Source organism: Mirounga angustirostris, unplaced genomic scaffold (assembly GCF_029215605.1).
Source record: "Mirounga angustirostris isolate CCGP_5_RB_7025 unplaced genomic scaffold, mMirAng1.0.hap1 SCAF_2, whole genome shotgun sequence".
Lineage (NCBI taxonomy): Eukaryota > Metazoa > Chordata > Mammalia > Carnivora > Phocidae > Mirounga > Mirounga angustirostris.
This window is the reverse complement of record NW_026991710.1, coordinates 163,729,535-163,746,381: the sequence shown is the minus strand read 5'-3', so window position 1 is coordinate 163,746,381 and position 16,847 is coordinate 163,729,535. Positions and strand designations below refer to the sequence as shown.

The 16,847-nt window shown below is 48.2% G+C and overlaps 1 protein-coding gene across 7 annotated transcripts in view; it reads left to right on the top strand.

The window, feature by feature from the left end:
- The window catches only part of IKBKB (inhibitor of nuclear factor kappa B kinase subunit beta), a 61,063-nt gene extending 46,286 nt beyond the window's left edge, over positions 1-14,777 (top strand). For 5 of the 7 annotated variants that reach the window (XM_064585490.1, XM_064585488.1, XM_045879916.3 and 2 more), the window contains 11 exons: positions 400-514; positions 2,251-2,374; positions 2,919-3,070; positions 3,240-3,301; positions 4,634-4,743; positions 5,859-5,908; positions 6,018-6,117; positions 6,326-6,473; positions 9,657-9,784; positions 12,513-12,603; positions 13,450-14,777. In XM_064585490.1, the coding sequence (XP_064441560.1) occupies positions 400-514; positions 2,251-2,374; positions 2,919-3,070; positions 3,240-3,301; positions 4,634-4,743; positions 5,859-5,908; positions 6,018-6,117; positions 6,326-6,473; positions 9,657-9,784; positions 12,513-12,603; positions 13,450-13,515 (1,146 nt within the window). In that variant the 3' untranslated portion in view covers positions 13,516-14,777. Of the gene's footprint in view, positions 1-399; positions 515-2,250; positions 2,375-2,918; positions 3,071-3,239; positions 3,302-4,633; positions 4,744-5,858; positions 5,909-6,017; positions 6,118-6,325; positions 6,721-9,656; positions 9,785-12,512; positions 12,604-13,449 lie in introns of those variants that run through there. The other 2 variants (XM_054508625.2, XM_064585486.1) reach the window with 2 other exon arrangements.
- Positions 14,778-16,847: the final 2,070 nt, after the last annotated feature.

Below are 16,847 nucleotides of genomic sequence, written 5' to 3'. Positions count from 1 at the left end.
TCCGGTGTACCTCTCGGGTACAAAACTGTGCAGACAGCCACAGCTATGCACGCCACGGCCCCTGCCCCAAGGAACTGATAAAGCCAACTTAGGAGAAACAAGCATTGGATAGGAAGGGAGATGGCGAATGTCTACATTGCACAGTAAAGACAACAGAGAATAGATAGAAAGTAGTAAGTTGTAAATAAGGCATACATTTGGATAATAAGTGTAAAAGGAACAGGAAAGGGAAATCTAGGCTGGAGTCATGAAGAAAGCCTGCATGGGCACTCAGTACTTGCTGGCTGAAGATGATGCCATTGGTGAACAGTGGGAAAAGCTCTGAAATCCCTGTGTTATGAATTGGAAAAAGCAGGGTTGGGAGCCACAAGATCTCATCTTGTTCTTATTCCTTTGCAGCTGATTGAGGGCCGCACGCTGGACATGGATCTCGTCTTTCTGTTTGACAACAGTAAAATTGCCTATGAGACTCAGATCTCCCCCCGGCCCCAACCTGAAAGTGTCAGCTGTATCCGTAAGAACAGCATTGTTTTCTTAAAAAAATAATCTTTTGTAATGCTTGGGACGGGGTAGGAGGAGGGAGAGACATGGACCAGGGGAGGGGGTCCACACCAAGGAAATGAGCTTACCTGGTCCCCAGGGCAGCCTTCTTTACTTGGGGCCTCTGTGTAGCCCAGCCAGAAAAGAGGAAAGGGAGTCTTCAATTTCAGTGTCATAGGTAGAACTTTAAACACAGAACAGAGAATACTGCCTGCAAGTCTCTGAACTTGATCAAATCAGATGGCCATTTTATTTATTTTTGAAGTTTTATTTATATTTTAATAATTAATACATGTATATGATACAAAAAAAGCAAAAGGTACAAAAAGAATAAACAGTGAAAAATAAGCCATCCTCTCTTCCCAATTTCCCAGTCTCTTCCAGGGAAACTGCTCCTGTCAGATTCTTGGGTATATATATCTTCTGGGAGTATTCTCCTCATATATAAAGTTTATATATATATATATCTCCCCCAACAAATGGTAGCATACAACATGTACTGTTCTGCACCTGTCTTTTTCACTTAATAATATATTTTAGAGATTTTTTCCCCTGTTGGTGCATATAGAGCTGCCTAATTTCTTTTTTTTTTTTTAATAAAACTTTTTTCTAAAGATTTATTCATTCGAGAGAGAGAGTGTGTGGGAGCAGGGGGAGGGGCAGAGAGAGAGGGAGAGAGAGAATCCCCAAGCAGACTCCCCACTGAGCTTGGAACCTGAAGCAGGGCTAGATCGCAGGACCCTAAGATCATGACCTGAGTCAAAATCCAGTCGGCTGCTCAGCCAGTGGAGCCACCAGGTGCCCTGAGCTCCCTAATTTCTTTTTTTTTGTTTTAAAGATTTTATTTATTTATTTGACAGATAGAGACACAGCCAGAGAGGGAACACAAGCAGGGGGAGTGGGAGAGGGAGAAGCAGGCTTCCTGCAGAGCAGGGAGCCTGATGCGGGGCTCGATCCCAGGACCCTGGGACCATGACCTGAGCCGAAGGCAGACACTTAACAACTGAGCCACCCATGCGCCCCATGAGCTCCCTAATTTCTAATGCTTGTGTAGTATTCCATTGTATGAGTGTTAGATGGACATATTAATGCATTCCCGCATTACTACCCCCCCACACACACATTTAGAATAGATCAAGAGTCCAAAGTCTTAGTTCCAGACTTACTGCTTGTTTAAACATATGCTAATACTACCGGTTGAAGCTGAATTTTTGGAAAAGTTCATGTGACTTTAAATGTTATAAACATAAAGGTTTCTATTGAAAGCATGTGAGCCTGTATACATGTGATTGTCTATACATGGTTCACAGACTGTTTCTTCAAATCGATAGGTATTTATTGACTGGTACATGCTTGTGCTATTAATGGAGTGCAAAAACAAATGTATGTGACAGTAACCAGGCTTATCACCCAAATAACTTATGTAATAGCATAGTAGTTCTTTTTTTCTTCTTTTAAGATTTTATTTATTTATTTGAGAAAGAGAGCACAGAGGGAGAATGAGAGGGAGAAGCAGGCTCCCCACTGAGCAGGGAGCCCATTGCAGGGCTCGATCCCAGGACCCTGTTATCATGACCTGAGCTGAAGGCAGACGCTTCACTGAGTACCAGTTCTATAACTAAAAAATGTGAGAGTACACATTAACCAAGGTAGGACATGGTTAATGTGAGGGCAGTTATTTTCTGACGGTGGCATATGTCTCTGTTGCAGTTCAAGAGCCCAAGAGGAACCTGTCTTTCTTCCAGCTGAGGAAGGTGTGGGGCCAGGTCTGGCACAGCATCCAAACCCTGAGGGAGGACTGTAACCGGCTGCAGCAGGGACAGCGAGCTGCCATGTACTGTACCAGGCGGTCTGGGACTTCACTTATTTTAAATTGCTTGGTGGCTTTTGCCACAGGGAGGGGCCCAGAAAGCCACTGGTAGGAGAGACAAGAGGGAGACACTGGTTTGGACAGGCAGGAAGTGGTTGGCTGGGCAGGATTGACTTTATGAGGTGAGTGAGGTCAGCACATGGAGCAGGAGTATAAACTGAGGGCCGGGCTGGCTGAACTAGGGGCAGAATTTGGACTGTGGAAAAGCTTATGGCAATTTGGGTCAGCAAAACTCCCCTGACTGTCATGCCGGGGACTGCCTGACTCCCTCTCCGGGTTATTGGCCCTTGGGTGTGGTTCTGTGCCTAATTCCAGTTTTGGTGCAGAACCTCATGCTCACCGAGGGCTAGGAAATTGTCTTTATGATTAGAGGTGGCTGCTTTTGTTACAACAATAATAATTATAATAGGGACCTGCCTTGGCCTTTGAGGTGGTTTTGGTATTATATAGGAAATGGTATTTGGATCCCAGGGATGCCCGAAGGTTCTGTTTCTTGTGGTCCCTGCAGGATGAATCTGCTTCGGAATAATAGCTGCCTCTCCAAGATGAAGAACTCTATGGCTTCCATGTCTCAGCAGCTCAAAGCCAAATTGGACTTCTTTAAAACCAGCATCCAGATTGACCTGGAGAAGTACAGTGAGCAAACTGAGTTTGGGATCAGTGAGTGTACTCTCTGCGATCCGTGTGGAGAGACCATTCTTGTCTTTTTTTTTCCCCCCTCTTCCTGAGGTTTCTTTTGCCTCTTATAATTGAGTTGTTTGTTTCTATTTTGGTTTTGTGGTGTTTTCATTTTGTTTTTCTTTTTTTCCCCTACATTTTTTTTTTCCAGCATCAGATAAGCTGCTGCTGGCCTGGAGGGAAATGGAACAGGCTGTGGAGCTCTGTGGGCGGGTAGGAGACTCATTTTATTTTATTTTTTTAAAGATTTTATTTATTTATTTGTCTGAGAGAGAGAGAGAGAGCACAAGCAGGGGGAGAAGCAGGCTCCCTGCTGAGCAGGAAGCCCGATGTGGGACTCGATCCCAGGGCCCTGGGATCATGACCTGAGCTGAAGTCAGACACTTAACCAGCTGAGCCACCCAGGTGTCCCAGGAGACTCATTTTAGACCCCTGTTCTTACCGGGGCGGGGGGGGGGGGCGGGGGGGGCGGAGGGAAGGGGGGTGAGGCTTCTTACTACCGTTTCTCACTCTCTCCTCAAACACTGGATCGATTTGTATGTCTGAAATCAGGTTGTCCTTGTCATGCTGTCTGACCTTAACTAGGCCTTGCTAGGAAGAGGCCAGGGCGGTAGCCAGTAAAGGGGGCCTCACAATGGCAGATGGAGGAGCACCCCCAGACCTGGTGCAGACTTGAGTAAGGAGCAAAATGTGAAGCATCCTTGCAGGCAGCCCAGACCTCTTCCTCTTAGAAAGGGCCTCGGATGAATGATCGACACTCCATCCTGCCAGGGGTTTTGCCTGGTTTTGCTGAGACTCTAAATCCACAGAAAAGAAAAAGTCTGAGCATAAAGTAGTAGGATAGCATAAATCAAATACCACTGAAAAGCGTGAATTGTGAGGTAAGGGAAGTATGGCTTTAGTAAACCCCACACAAATTGAAGACTGAAGCCTCCAAGGCCTTTTCTGGACTTTTCGCCATTTTCTGCTGTGAACTTGGGTAGGGACCTTCACCTCTGTGTCTTAACATCAGTTTCTATGAATCAATACTGACTTAAAGGTGGGTATTACGTAGATAATGCCTCCCCTAGCCACAGAAACAGTCCCACCTTGCCCTCACACACAAAAGCTGTGAAACAGAGGAGTCTGGGCCTCCCACGTGGGATGGACAAAGTAAGGGAAGAGAAAGGGATGCATGTTGGGCATCTTCTCTATGCCAGGCACCCTGCCGGGTACTTTACATGCTGTATCTTATCTAACCCCTAAAGTGGCCCCTTTAGAAGCCTGTTTCATGGTTTCATGAAACATTCCCCAATCAAGACAATGCCAGTCTTGCTTAAAAGTCAGGAAACTACAGCTCAGGGGTTAGGTGATTTGCCCATGGGTCACACAGCTAGAAAGTGATAGACCTGGGCTCCAGACCCAGGCCATCTGACTCCAAAGTCTGTATCCCTTCTAGCCAGTCTTTCGAGAGTCTTCAGTGCATTTGGAGGGTGTTCCCCCCAAATCTTGCGCCTCAGAAGGCTCTTATTACGTCAGTTGACATTAGCACAGCTTTTTCATTAGGAGAATGAAGTGAAGCACCTGGTGGAGCGGATGATGGCGCTGCAGACTGACATAGTGGACCTGCAGAGGAGCCCAATGGGGCGGAAGCAGGGGGGCACGCTGGACGACCTGTGAGTAGCAGCCGGGCAGCAGGCCAACCCGCAGACGCCCCAGACAAGCTTCTGCACAGGTGTTGTGATCATCCAAGGGTTCGAGTGCGTTTATTATGGCAGCTCTCTGAGACCATTCTGTAGAGCATGACCCCCTGGTGAAGCATCTTGGCATGTTCCAGGGGAGTTCCAGAGATGAGCAAGGGACGATCAGCGGCGAGCAGAACTGTCTGACCTCACAGAGTTGTGAAGGTCAATTCAGATGATTCAGATAGAGCATGAGTTCATAAACTTACAGGCTGTGATGGAAGCAGCCTTCGCCACAGTATCAGACGTCACTGTTTGTGCAGCCCGGCCTGATCCAGGCGTGGTTCGAAGAGCAGAAAGTACAACAGAGAAGGAGCCTGCCAGGTCTTGAGAGTTTGAACCCAGAAACTGTTCATTTGAGTCTTTATCAGGAATTTGGCCTTGGCTCTAGGAGGTGATAAGGTGTCCCGGCAACACCATCCTACCTGAAGGGAATCACGTGGAGCTCCCAGGGGCAGGTGGGAGGAAAGCAGGCGAGCTGCATCAGACTCAGGAGCTCTGGCTTGAGCTCAGCTGGGTCCTCTAATGCCTTTACTAGGGTTCTCAGGACCAGCAGCTCAAATACCAGAAATCTGATGATCCGGATTCTATATTTTCTTAAATTATTTAACCCTTTATTCTCTTTCGTTTTCAAATGAAAGTCACCTCTGAAAATGTCAGCCAGTTTCACTGTGTGGAGGCCAGAAAGGGATAGGAGATTGCGTTGCCCCTGGGCTTGAGTTTTCAAGGGCTCAGGCCCAGTGATGGTACTGGGGTTGTTATTGCAGAAGCTGCGTGGAGAGGAGATTCCGAGGGACAGGAGAAACGCGCTTCCTTGAGACTTTCATTAAACCTTAGAGATGGTTCAGGTTTGATGACGAGGGCCATCATTTCCTTGTTGTAGGCATCACCTATGATGTCTCCAGGGGTAATACTTTTCCCCAATCAAGACAATGCCAGTCTTGCTTCTAAAAGTCAGTAATTGTACTGGCAGAAATTAGCTAACCAGTGTTTCAGATGTGCTTATTTGACCTCACATCTTGACAGAGCTTCTCCTTCATATGTTTCAGAGAAGAGCAGGCGAGGGAGCTTTACAGGAGACTTCGGGAAAAACCCAGAGGTATGTCGGGCTTTCTGTGTGTGGCGGGGGCCTTGTTTTGTCATTGTGTGGTGTAGGCGCTCTCTGTCAGCTGCCTTGAGGAGCTGTGCGTCTCCGTCCCTCTCTCCAGACCAGCGAACGGATGGCGACAGTCAGGAGATGGTCCGGCTGCTCCTCCAGGCCATCCAAGGCTTTGAGAAGAAAGTGCGAGTGATTTACACGCAGCTCAGGTATACGCCCTGACTTCCCTTCCCGAGGGTGGAGTTCGGAGAAGCAGCGAGGCCACACGTGAGGTCATTTTCTCAGTCCCCTCTGACTTGCTTAGCCTGGAGAAAATTTATCTGCAGCTGCTGTTGGATTCATAATTCCCAGGGATTATGTTCTCCTGCTTTTTCCAACCCCAGTGCCACTGGAGCTTGTCCCGTTTACTCTTTACAGTAAAACTGTGGTTTGCAAGCAGAAGGCCCTGGAATTGTTGCCCAAAGTGGAAGAGGTGGTGAGTTTAATGAACGAAGATGAGAAGACTGTTGTGCGGCTTCAGGAGAAGCGGCAGAAGGAGCTCTGGAATCTCCTGAAGATCGCTTGTGTGAGTGAGCCCCGCGGCCAGGCCCTCAGCCCTCAGCCCGCCAGCTCCTCGGGGCCTTTCCACCTCTGTGCTGCTGTCACCACCCTCCAAGGGAGACCACGGAGCCACGGACCAAGCACTCAGCTGCCGCCACTGCGTTCCCATTGCCCTCCTCCGGGACCGGGCGTGGGCGGGAGGGGCGGAGTCAGGCCTGCGCCGGGTGTTCTTACTTCTGCCTGCATGCGTTTCCCGTGGCTCCTGTACTGAGGTACCACCACAGAGTTACTCCGTCACGGTTCTGGAGGCCGGACGTCTGAAACCAAGGTGTTGGCGGGGCGGGGCTCCCTCTGCAAGCTCTAGGGGAGAATCCCTCCTTGCTTCTTCCAGCTTCTGGTGGCCCCAGGCATTCCTTGGCTTGTGGCCGCATCACTCCAGTGTCTGCCTGTGTCTTCACAAGGCCTTCTTCTCTGTGTCTGTCTCCTGGGTGTCTCGTATAAGTACCCTTGCCATTGGATTTGGGTCCCCTCTTGGGGAGATCCTCATCTCCTCTCAGGATCCTTAACTGCATCTGTGAAGACCCTTTTTCCACTAAGGTCACATTCCCAGTTTCCTGGAGTTAGGACATGGTGGGTCTTTTGGGGGGACCTTCATGCAGTCCACTACAGGGCATGTCTGCATGACCTGGTTGATCCTCATCCGGATCTGCTTAGTATTGTCACCCACACTTTCTTGCCCACTGTCTTACTGTAGATTTTATTTATTCACTTGAGAGGGAGAGAGAGAGTGTGTGCACAAGCTGGGGGGCGGGGGGCGGCAGGCAGAGGGAGAAGCAGACGCCCCGCTGAGCTGGGAGCCCGACACAGGACTCAATCCCAGGACCTGGAGATCATGACCTGAGCCGAAGGCAGATGCTTAACCAGCTGAGCCACACAGGCTTCCTGCTCCCCCCCACCCCCCTACCGCCATCTTACTGTAGCTGAGATTTTGCTGCATGTTGCTCAGAGAGAAAACAGGACACAAAAAAGAGCCTAAGACAGAGAGGGAGAAGAGCCAGGTAAAGGCCATGAAAGCCAGAGCTGAAGGGAAAGAGACCACACTGTGCAGGCTGCAGAGAGCTTGCCTGGGATGAAGAGCGATTAAGTCACTGATAGTGTTAAAGAGCAAAGAGGAGAATGGGAAGATAGTTGCCTAAGGTGGAAGCAGGATGCAAGGGTGTTGTTTTTAAGATCATGGACTGGAGCAGATTTGTAGGCCAAGCAGAAGGAGACAGTGTACTGGGAGATTCACAGAATCAAAGAGGCAAGAGACAGTTGAGTCTCTAAGTCCTGAGAACAATGGGGTATCAGCATGATGATGAGCATGCGTGGCCTTGGGAAGGGGTGGGTGACATTTCCTCCTGTAAGAAAGGAAGAAAAGAAAAAAGAGATGACAAGGAGAGAAGATTGAGGAAGGAGAGGGAAGTTGAGGTATTCCCAGGGATGGCCTGATCCACCATCTGCATTCATGTGACATTTATTGAGCACTGACCATGTGCCCAGGAGCCTAGGAATGTGATGAAAACTGGAGCTAAAGGAGGAAAGAAGCATGGTGCCCAACCCAGGAGCTCATAATCTGGTGAGGGGCAGGGAAGTGAATTTGAATTTGGGGGTAGGAAGTGTTAATCAGCAGCTTTAGTGCTAGAAGCTGAGCTGTAGCATGAATGCAAAGAGCTACGCCTGCTTCAGTCTTGGAGGGGAGGGAAGCACAGGGAACGTTCACAAGGAGGTGTTGCTTCAGCTGAAGAATGAGTAGGAGTTAGGTGGATAGGTGGAGATGACCTTCAGGAGTGAAGACTTTGCTCTGTCAGAGGCCCAGGACTTTGGCCGGAAAGAGTGGGTGTGTTCTGGGTGCTACACGCAGAGTGTTGGGGTGTGGGGGAAAGGGTGTCCTGTGGGATGAACTGGGGAGGCAGGTGAGGGCCATGCTTACACAGGCCACACTTTGTTTTGAAGGCACAGAAAACACCACAGAATTTGTTTTTATCTTCCATGTTGCAGGAAGTTAAGCATGGGAATGGTTTGATCACATCTGGGTTTTGGAGAAATCCCTCATGGCAGCTGGAGAAGGGATTTGAGGCTTGGACAGACCTTGCCCCCGAGAGGGGCTGGAGTCGCAGAGACCTGGCTGCACAGGACAGGACAGTGGGAGGGCTGCCCTCCTGCCACACTCGCAGGCCCAGGCAGAGGGGAGAAGGAGGATGGCTGGGTCTCTCCATGGGTGACGAGCAGTAGGGCAAAAGTGGGGGGGGAGCCTGACTGGTTAAAGCTGGACCTTGATGTTCAGCTGGAAGGAGGGATGTGGAACCAGGGTGGGTCCCCCAGCTTGCGAGGCTGAGTGGGATTGAAGTCACATGGGCTGTGGCAAGCACAGGAGCCGGGTCCGCGAGAAGATAGCGAGGCCAACAGAAGAGCGCTTGGCTGGGGCCGTGGAAAGGGGAGGGGCATGAGGTGCCGAGAAGGTTGACAGTGGGTCATGTCTGCAGGCGGCAGGCACCTGGAGCCCGAGCCACTGGTTTAACCTCTTGACTGAGGTGGAGTGGCTGCGGCAGCCAGCGGGCCGCTGGGGGCGGTCAGAACATCTTGGTTTTCTTCTCGGCCGTCCCACAGATGATGTGGTTCACAGAAGGCCACTTACAAGCTTTTTGTGTGTCTCAAGTCTTCTGCTTGGAAAAGTGAAACCATCTCTGTCTTAATTTCCTTGTTAGAGTTTGTTAAGCAAACTAGTGAATAAAGCCTATGAATACAGGTACTCAGATCTCCCTAATTTAGAATCTTTTATCAAAAGGTACACCTATACCATCTGCCTTCGGCTTGGGGTCCTGGGATCGAGCCCCACTTCTGGCTCCCTGCTCAGCGGGGAGCCTGCTTCTCCCTCTCCCTTTGCCTGCTGCTCTCCCCCTGCTTGTGCCGTTTCTCTCTCTCTCTCCGTCTGTCAAATAAATAAAATCTTAAAAAAAAAAAGTACACCTATAGACACAAAGATTTTCCAAGCCAAAATGCAAACTGTGGTCATGAGTCGGGATGTTGACTAAAAATTTGTAGGAATAGCCAATGTCCTGGTCTTGTGACCAGTTGTTTCATGAGAAAATCCCATGGTGTGAATACAAAATTGGGATTGTCCCTTTCTCCCAAATTCTATTGACTTTCTTTTGGTTTTGTCCTTTAGAGCAAAGTTCGTGGTCCTGTCAGCGGAAGCCCAGACAGCATGAATGCTTCTCGCCTCAGTCACTCGGGTCAGCTGTTGTCTCAGCCTTCTGCTGCCCCCAACAGCTTACCCGAAGCCGTCAAGAAAAGGTGGGTCACTGTTCAGTGCCAGGCGTGACAGCCATGGGCGCATTGGGAGGTCATGGGAATGGAAATGCATGTTTATCATTGAGAGATCATTTCATCTGTCTAGTGATTTCGTGCATGTTTTTCTTTGTGTTGGTTCATATGCTCTGCAGATGTGGTATTTTACTCTCCAAGTCCCTTGTAACTCGCTAGCTAAGTACTTTTGTGGTCTGAGGGTTGGATTACGAATTGCTTGATGAGGACATCGGAAGTGCTAGTCCCGTCAGCCATCACCTGTTGTTGAAAACCAGATTCCCCACAGGGCATGCCCTGTTGGCCACGCCTCGGTCATCTTGCCTCATCCCTCTCACCCCCCACACTCTGAGTTACCAAGCTGCGGTTTTCCTCCTCCTGCCTGTCCTCACCCCCCACTCCTCCCTAGCTTTCCCCTCCTGTCGCCTGGGCCACTGCCACCGAGGTGGGGAGCAGAGCGTCTCCGCCTTTTCTGTAAGGCATTTCACCTCCCTGCTTCCTGTCTAGTACCGCCTCCAAGCCCTTTCTGGTCAAACGAGTCTTCACAGACTACGAGTGGATCAAGTTATTTTCTTGGCCAGTAACTAGCAGTGGCTTCCCACTCCCCTAGAGGATCCACGCTGAGCCTTTTCGGACATTTGAGGCCACCTCGGAGCCACTCTCTGAGGCTGATCTCTCCAGGCTGATCCCCTATTCCCTCCCGTACAAACTCCTGGCCTCGCCCAGTGGTTCGCAGAGTCTGATCCAGACCAGCAACAGCAGCAGCATCTGGGCAGTTGTTAGAGATGCAGATGCTGAATCAGCTGCTCAGGGCTGGGCCCAGCAGGTAGCTTTTCAGAAGCCTGGGCTGCTTGCTGATGCACACTGAAGTTCCAGAACCTCTGGCCAGTGTCCTGCCCTGGGTGGTCCTCCCACCTGCAGGACACCTCTGTTTCCCCCTCCTCCAGTGCCCTGACCACTCACACACACACAGCTCTCTCTTCTTAGACCACTGGGGGCGGGAGGGGGGAGTTGTTTCTAGTTCAGCCCCACGAAGTTTCTTCAGCACCTTCTGTGTGTTGGGCCTTAGGCACTGGTGATGGTTGAAATCATTCCCGTGACCCAGTCTTCAGACATAGAAAATAGATTAATGAGGGGCGCCTGGGTGGCTCAGTCGTTAAGCGTCTGCCTTCGGCTCAGGTCATGATCCCAGGGTCCTGGGATCGGGCTCCCTGCTCAGCAGGAAGCCTGCTTCTCCCTCTCCCACTCCCCCTGCTTATGTTCCCCCTCTCACTGTCTCTCTCTCTGTCAAACAAATAAAAGCTTTAAAAAAAAAAATTGATTGCCTAGGGCAGGTGGAGGGGGGATGGGAAAGGGCTAATAATGGGTACAAACAAGGTTTCTTTTTAGATGATGAAAATGTTTTAAAACTAGATTGTAAAAATTGTGTAATTCTGTAAGTATACTAAAACTATCTAATTATACAGTTTAAATGGGTGAACTTTAGGGTCTGTAAATTATATCTCAGTAAAGCTGTTTTAAAAATCCTGTTCCTGTGCTTGGGGAGTTCATAGCCTCTGCTGTTGTGGAACTTAATCATACGTGGCCTTAGATTCTTAACTCTGCCCAACCTGCGGTGAGCTTGAGGACGGTAACCGGGTCCTGTGCCTCTTCCGTTGCCCTCTGGAGCTGGCACTGAGCCTTCACACTAGTTAGTAGCCACGCGGAAGGGGCTGAGCAAACATGTGGTCTGTGTTCCTTCCATTAGAGCATCATGTTTTGCAAGGTGAGCAGAGTTCCAGGGCACTGTCTTCCTGGATTGGGCATAGTCCCTCCAGTGATATCCTGGAAGCTTTAGAAAAGTTGTCCCGGGAGAGGTTGTCTGTCCATGTCATGAGGCTGAGGTTGGACTAGGACAGCGGCTTGTTGTACTCTCCCCTCTCTCCCCACAGCGGTTCTTGAAAGGACATGTGCATTTCTTATCCTAGAAAAGAGAGAGTGGATTAAATCAAATCAGCTCCTAGAACTTGCTTTTTCACAGATCTCAAGATCTGTGGACATGGTGAAATTACTTGGTCTATATAATTTTTTTTTCTATTTCAAAAATTGGGAAACAGGTGATTTGTGAGATATCTTCAGATTTTGGCAATTTGGAGAGAATTAAATTCAGCTATCTAGTTAAGTCAGAAAGCGCTCATTTACTTCTAACTTTTCTATTAAAAAGAGAGGTCGGAGGGGGAGACGAACCATGAGAGACTATGGACTCTGAGAAACAAACTGGAGGTTCTAGAGGGGAGGGGGTGGGGGGATGGGTTAGCCTGGTGATGGGTATTAAAGAGGGCATGTTCTGCATGGAGCACTGGGTGTTATATGCAAACAATGAATCATGGAACACTACATCAAAAACTAATGATGTAACGTATGGTGATTAATATAACATAAAAAAAAGACATTAGGTAAAAACTAATGAGATCTGAATAAAGTAAGAACTTAAGTGAAAAAAAAAGAAAAAGATCTTTTTCACAGTGTGAAATGGTAATGCTTATTTATGGCTGGGTATGGGCTTCTGAAAAGTGCTTAACGAGATGAATGAGATTACTAGTCAGGACATGGTGCTTTAAGACACTCAGCATCAAAGTAATTGTAATTTAATTTTTAAAATCTTGTCAAAGGCTCTGTAGCATATTATCTCTGAAAAATCACACGGAGCATTTTCTAACACTGTGATCCTTTCCTTTAGTGAAGAACTGGTGGCTGAAGCACATACTCTCTGCACCCAGCTAGAAAATGCAATGCAAGACACCATCAAAGAACAGGACCAGAGTTTGAGGGTAATGGGCTGTGTGAATCCCAGCTATACCATGTCCATCCTTTCCACGGCAAACCAGAAAAAGAAAACAGAAAGGCAATCCAGCATGTCCTCTGTCTCAGTATATGCTTATGCTTTTCTAGTACATATTATTATTATTCATAGCAGTAGGTAGTACTCGTTGAAGGGAAGCTAAGCTGACGAAAAGTGAGTCAAGACACAGGTACATTTTAAGGCAAAGCTTACCTTGCTGAGAGGACCCTAAGTCATTCCTCAGATTTTAAAAGGCCCTTTCCTGCCAAGACAGTGACCTGCCAATCTCCCCCTAACTTCTCAGTTGTCAGAGGAATCAGACGGGATACCACTACTAATTGTAATCACTTCTTATTTATTCGAGTGTCCGCTCTGGTTTGGGGCTTTCTCTGTTCTTCGTCGCTGTTCGTCCTCCTCCTGACAAGGGTGTATGTGGAGCATTTCACTGCTGAGTTGCACTTCTGCCAGAGGAAAAGGAAGTCTTATCAGGCCATTTCATCTGGTAGGGTTGGAAATGGGTAGCTGAGGTTAGCTCTTGGTACCACCTACCCACAGCGAGCATAAACAAGTGCTGTGAGCCCCAGGTCATACTAAAACTTCCCATCTAGTTTCCATAGTCACAGCATCTGAGGGACTTCATGCTAGGCCAAAGGAAAGTTCGTGTACGGTTTTGAAAATGTAGCTTTAGCCCAAGAGTGGCCTAAAATAACAAGACTGCTATGAATGAGAGGATTTAAATTTCCTTCTGAACTGTACTGGTCGCCTCCTGAGGAAGACAAACAACCTGAGGTGTATTGGTGGCCAATGTATTTTTAACGTGCCTGTTGACTTTCAGTCTCTAGACTGGAGCTGGTTACAGACGGAAGAAGAGGAGCAGAATAGCCTGGAACAGGCCTCTTGACTGTGTGGGTGGCCTTGACCTGAGGGGGCTGCCTGGCCTGAGGTCCTCCCACGGTGGCCCCTGCTCTAATGACGTCCCGGAAGTCTTCGGCACCCAAAGATCTTGTCACTTCCCCACGAGTTGAGACATTGGCCACGGGCCAGGCGTGTGGCCCTCTGTGGGCACTACCAGCAACTTGTCTGCACACTGGAAGTCCTCCATCACAGAGGCTCAGCGAACACTGATGCCAGGCACGAGCTGCTTCCTCTGCTCTCAAAAAGTGCTCAAGGTACTTGCCCCACAGACCACTGGACAAATGTCTGACGGGACTCTTTCAGGACCCAGTGTGAAGGACACTCGATGTCAGCCTGTCCTCTCCCGACCTTCCTGATCTCCAGAGGCCCTGATCCACCTGTCCTCACAGCTAGTGTTTCATCTGGATTTGGAACCAAACAGACTTTTAAATCATAGACTTGCCTGGCCCCATCCTTTCTCTTCCTCTTTTCATTTCACTGCTGCTAAAATTTCCCTTTTACCGACGACTTTGGTGGTTGTGCCCCCTCGGCAAGGTTGTAGGTGAACACTAGCTCTCCCCGCCACAGCCCTTTCAGCCACAGAGTGACTCGCGAGAGCTAGTGCAGACGAGCCGCTTCCTTCCTTCGGGTCCCAGAGACCACCTGGGAGCGAGTCATCGTGGGGAAGAAGGAAAGAAGAAAAGCATACCTGTCAGCCCCACGTCTGCCGGCCGCCGTGCCCACACCTGAACTTGCTCAGACACAGCTGTGTGGGGCCGGTGGCGGGACGGGGGGGCCCCTGCTTCTCATATCATCTAGCAGTATTATTAAATTGATTTATTTAAAAAATAGTTTCTATATTTTGTAACGTAACTCAAACATTTGTACTGGGTTCCACAATCTATTTTTACAATATTTATGGTTAGGACTTAGGAACTCGAAAACCAACTTAATGGAAGATGTCATGAAATTGAATAGCACATGGATCAAATGGTGCCATGTAGCTCTAGCACTGCTTCTTTGACATTTCACCAAACTTCTGTATATTAAAGCAGGAAAGTAAGACGAGTTCAGATGAGCACAAATAGGCGAGTTTGGTCAGAGAAGGAAGTTGGAATAGAAGAGTTTCACAAACTGGCTTCCATGGAAACAGTACAACAGGTTTCATGGTCAAGTAAGTTTAGGAAATGCTTCATGCTTTAATTGTCTCTTGGAGATTCACATTGTACACTGGCCTATTAAAGTTTCTGAGAGTCCTGTGATGATAAACTGCCTTAACTGTGTAAATCTGTTTACCGAACACGGACAATAGAGCCTTTCCCCCCACCATGTGAGTGTAACATTTATTAACATCCCAAAGAGCTGGAGTTGGATACAGCATGATTTTGGAAATACTGATGAGGAGCATAGTGGGAAATCATACCACAAAGACAGGCTGGGATGGGGCCAGATTGGGGAGGGAATAAATGTTGGGCTAAGGGTTATGGGCTTATTTTATAGGCACTCGGGAGTCACTGAAGAATTTTGAAAAGAAAATGACATCACCAAAGCAATGATTTAAAAAGACTAATGTAACTGGGATATGCTAATTGATTTTTTAAAAAGTGAAAACTCGAGGTAGGACTTCTGCTTCCGAGAACAGAAGCAGATGTACTTTCCCCAATCCTCCCTTTAAATATAACTAAAGTCCTTCAGCATTTTTTATAAGCAAATATAAGAAGTTGCTGAAAGGTAGAAGGCCAAAGAGCAGCTGGAGACCTTGGACCTGAGCAGTGACATGGTGGTGAGTTCCTTGGGTTTTCCTTTTGCTTCATCTGTCCCCAGCTGGGCGCTGGAGAAGCCAACAGGCACAACTAAAGAGCCTGCTCCCTCTAGTGGTATTAGACTCCCAGGGCTGCTGTAACGAATCACCACCCACTGCATGGCCTAACACAGCAGAAATTGGTCTCTCACAATTCTGGAGGCCAGAAGTCTGGAATCGGGGTGCTGACAGGACAGCGCTTTCTCCGAAGACTGTAGGGGAGATTCTTTTCCTTGCTCCTTCTAGCTTCTGGGGAGTCCAGGTGATCCCTTGTGGCTGCATCTCTGCTTCCATGGTCATATTGCCATTTCGTCTTCTGCCTGTCAAATCTCCCCTGTGTGCCTATTATTAGAACCGTTGGGACTGAATTTAGGGCTGATCTGGATAATCCAGGATAAGCTCTTCGTCTCAGGACCCTTCATTTAATCACGTTTTGCCATGTAAGGCAATATTCACAGATTCTGCAATTTAAGATGTGGACATTTCTTCCAGCGGGGGCCACCATTTAACCCACTCCAGTCTACTATCTAGCCCCTCAAAATTTATGCTCATCCCACACGTAAAATACATTCACCCCATCCCAACATCCCCAGAAGTCTCAACCCATTACAGAACCAGCTCCACGACCAAAGTCTAAATGTCGTCAGCTCAGAAGTCTTGAATTTCATCATCCTCATCACATTCGGGGAGATTTGGCATGAACCATCTGGGTCGAAAGTCTTCCATCTGTAGACCTGTGAAACTAGAAAACAAGTTACCTGCTTCCAAGATACAATGGTGAGATATGCATATAATAGATATTCCTGTTCCAAAAGGAGGAGATTGAAAGGAATAAAGGAGTCACCAGACCTAAGCAAGCTTGAAATCCAGCTAGGCAAATTCCATTAGGTATCAAGTCTTGAGAATCATTCTGTGTCACTTGAGGCTCTGCCCGCTGGGCCCACGCCAGCTCCATAGGCCTCGAGTTTGTGCCCACAGTGACTCATCGGCCTCTGTTTCTGTGCGTCCTCCTCCAGCCTCTGTCTTTGTATCCAAATGTATGCCCTCAGAATCATTCCACTTTCCCTTGAAGGCGCGCATATGTAAGTGAGTGACTCTTACCAACCATTCTCAGCCTGAAGAATTGGAAGTCCAACAGACATCTCTTTTCATCCTCTCTCTGCCCCTTTCAGTCCAAGCTGGTTTTTGTGATATTCTCAAAAATGTTGCAGGTCTCCTGTGTATGTTCGGAGAGTCTACATACCATTAGACAAAAAGCCCAGATCTTTCTTAGGCAACCCCATCTCAATTCCTGGCTTCTGCTGAGATGCTTGAGTGAGTCTATGAGTCACACACTTAGTCCAGCTGCACCCTTGTCCTACTCTGCAGAGGATGCCTTTCCAATAGTGAATTTCTTAATTTTAGCATCTTTTGCAATCTGAATGGGCTGAAAACCTTGAAAATCATCAAGTGCTGGTTTTTTGTTTTTGTTTTTGTTTTACAGTCCTTCATGTCCTTCCTTTTGCATTTTACTGTGAGCAGCAAGGAGAAATCAGGCT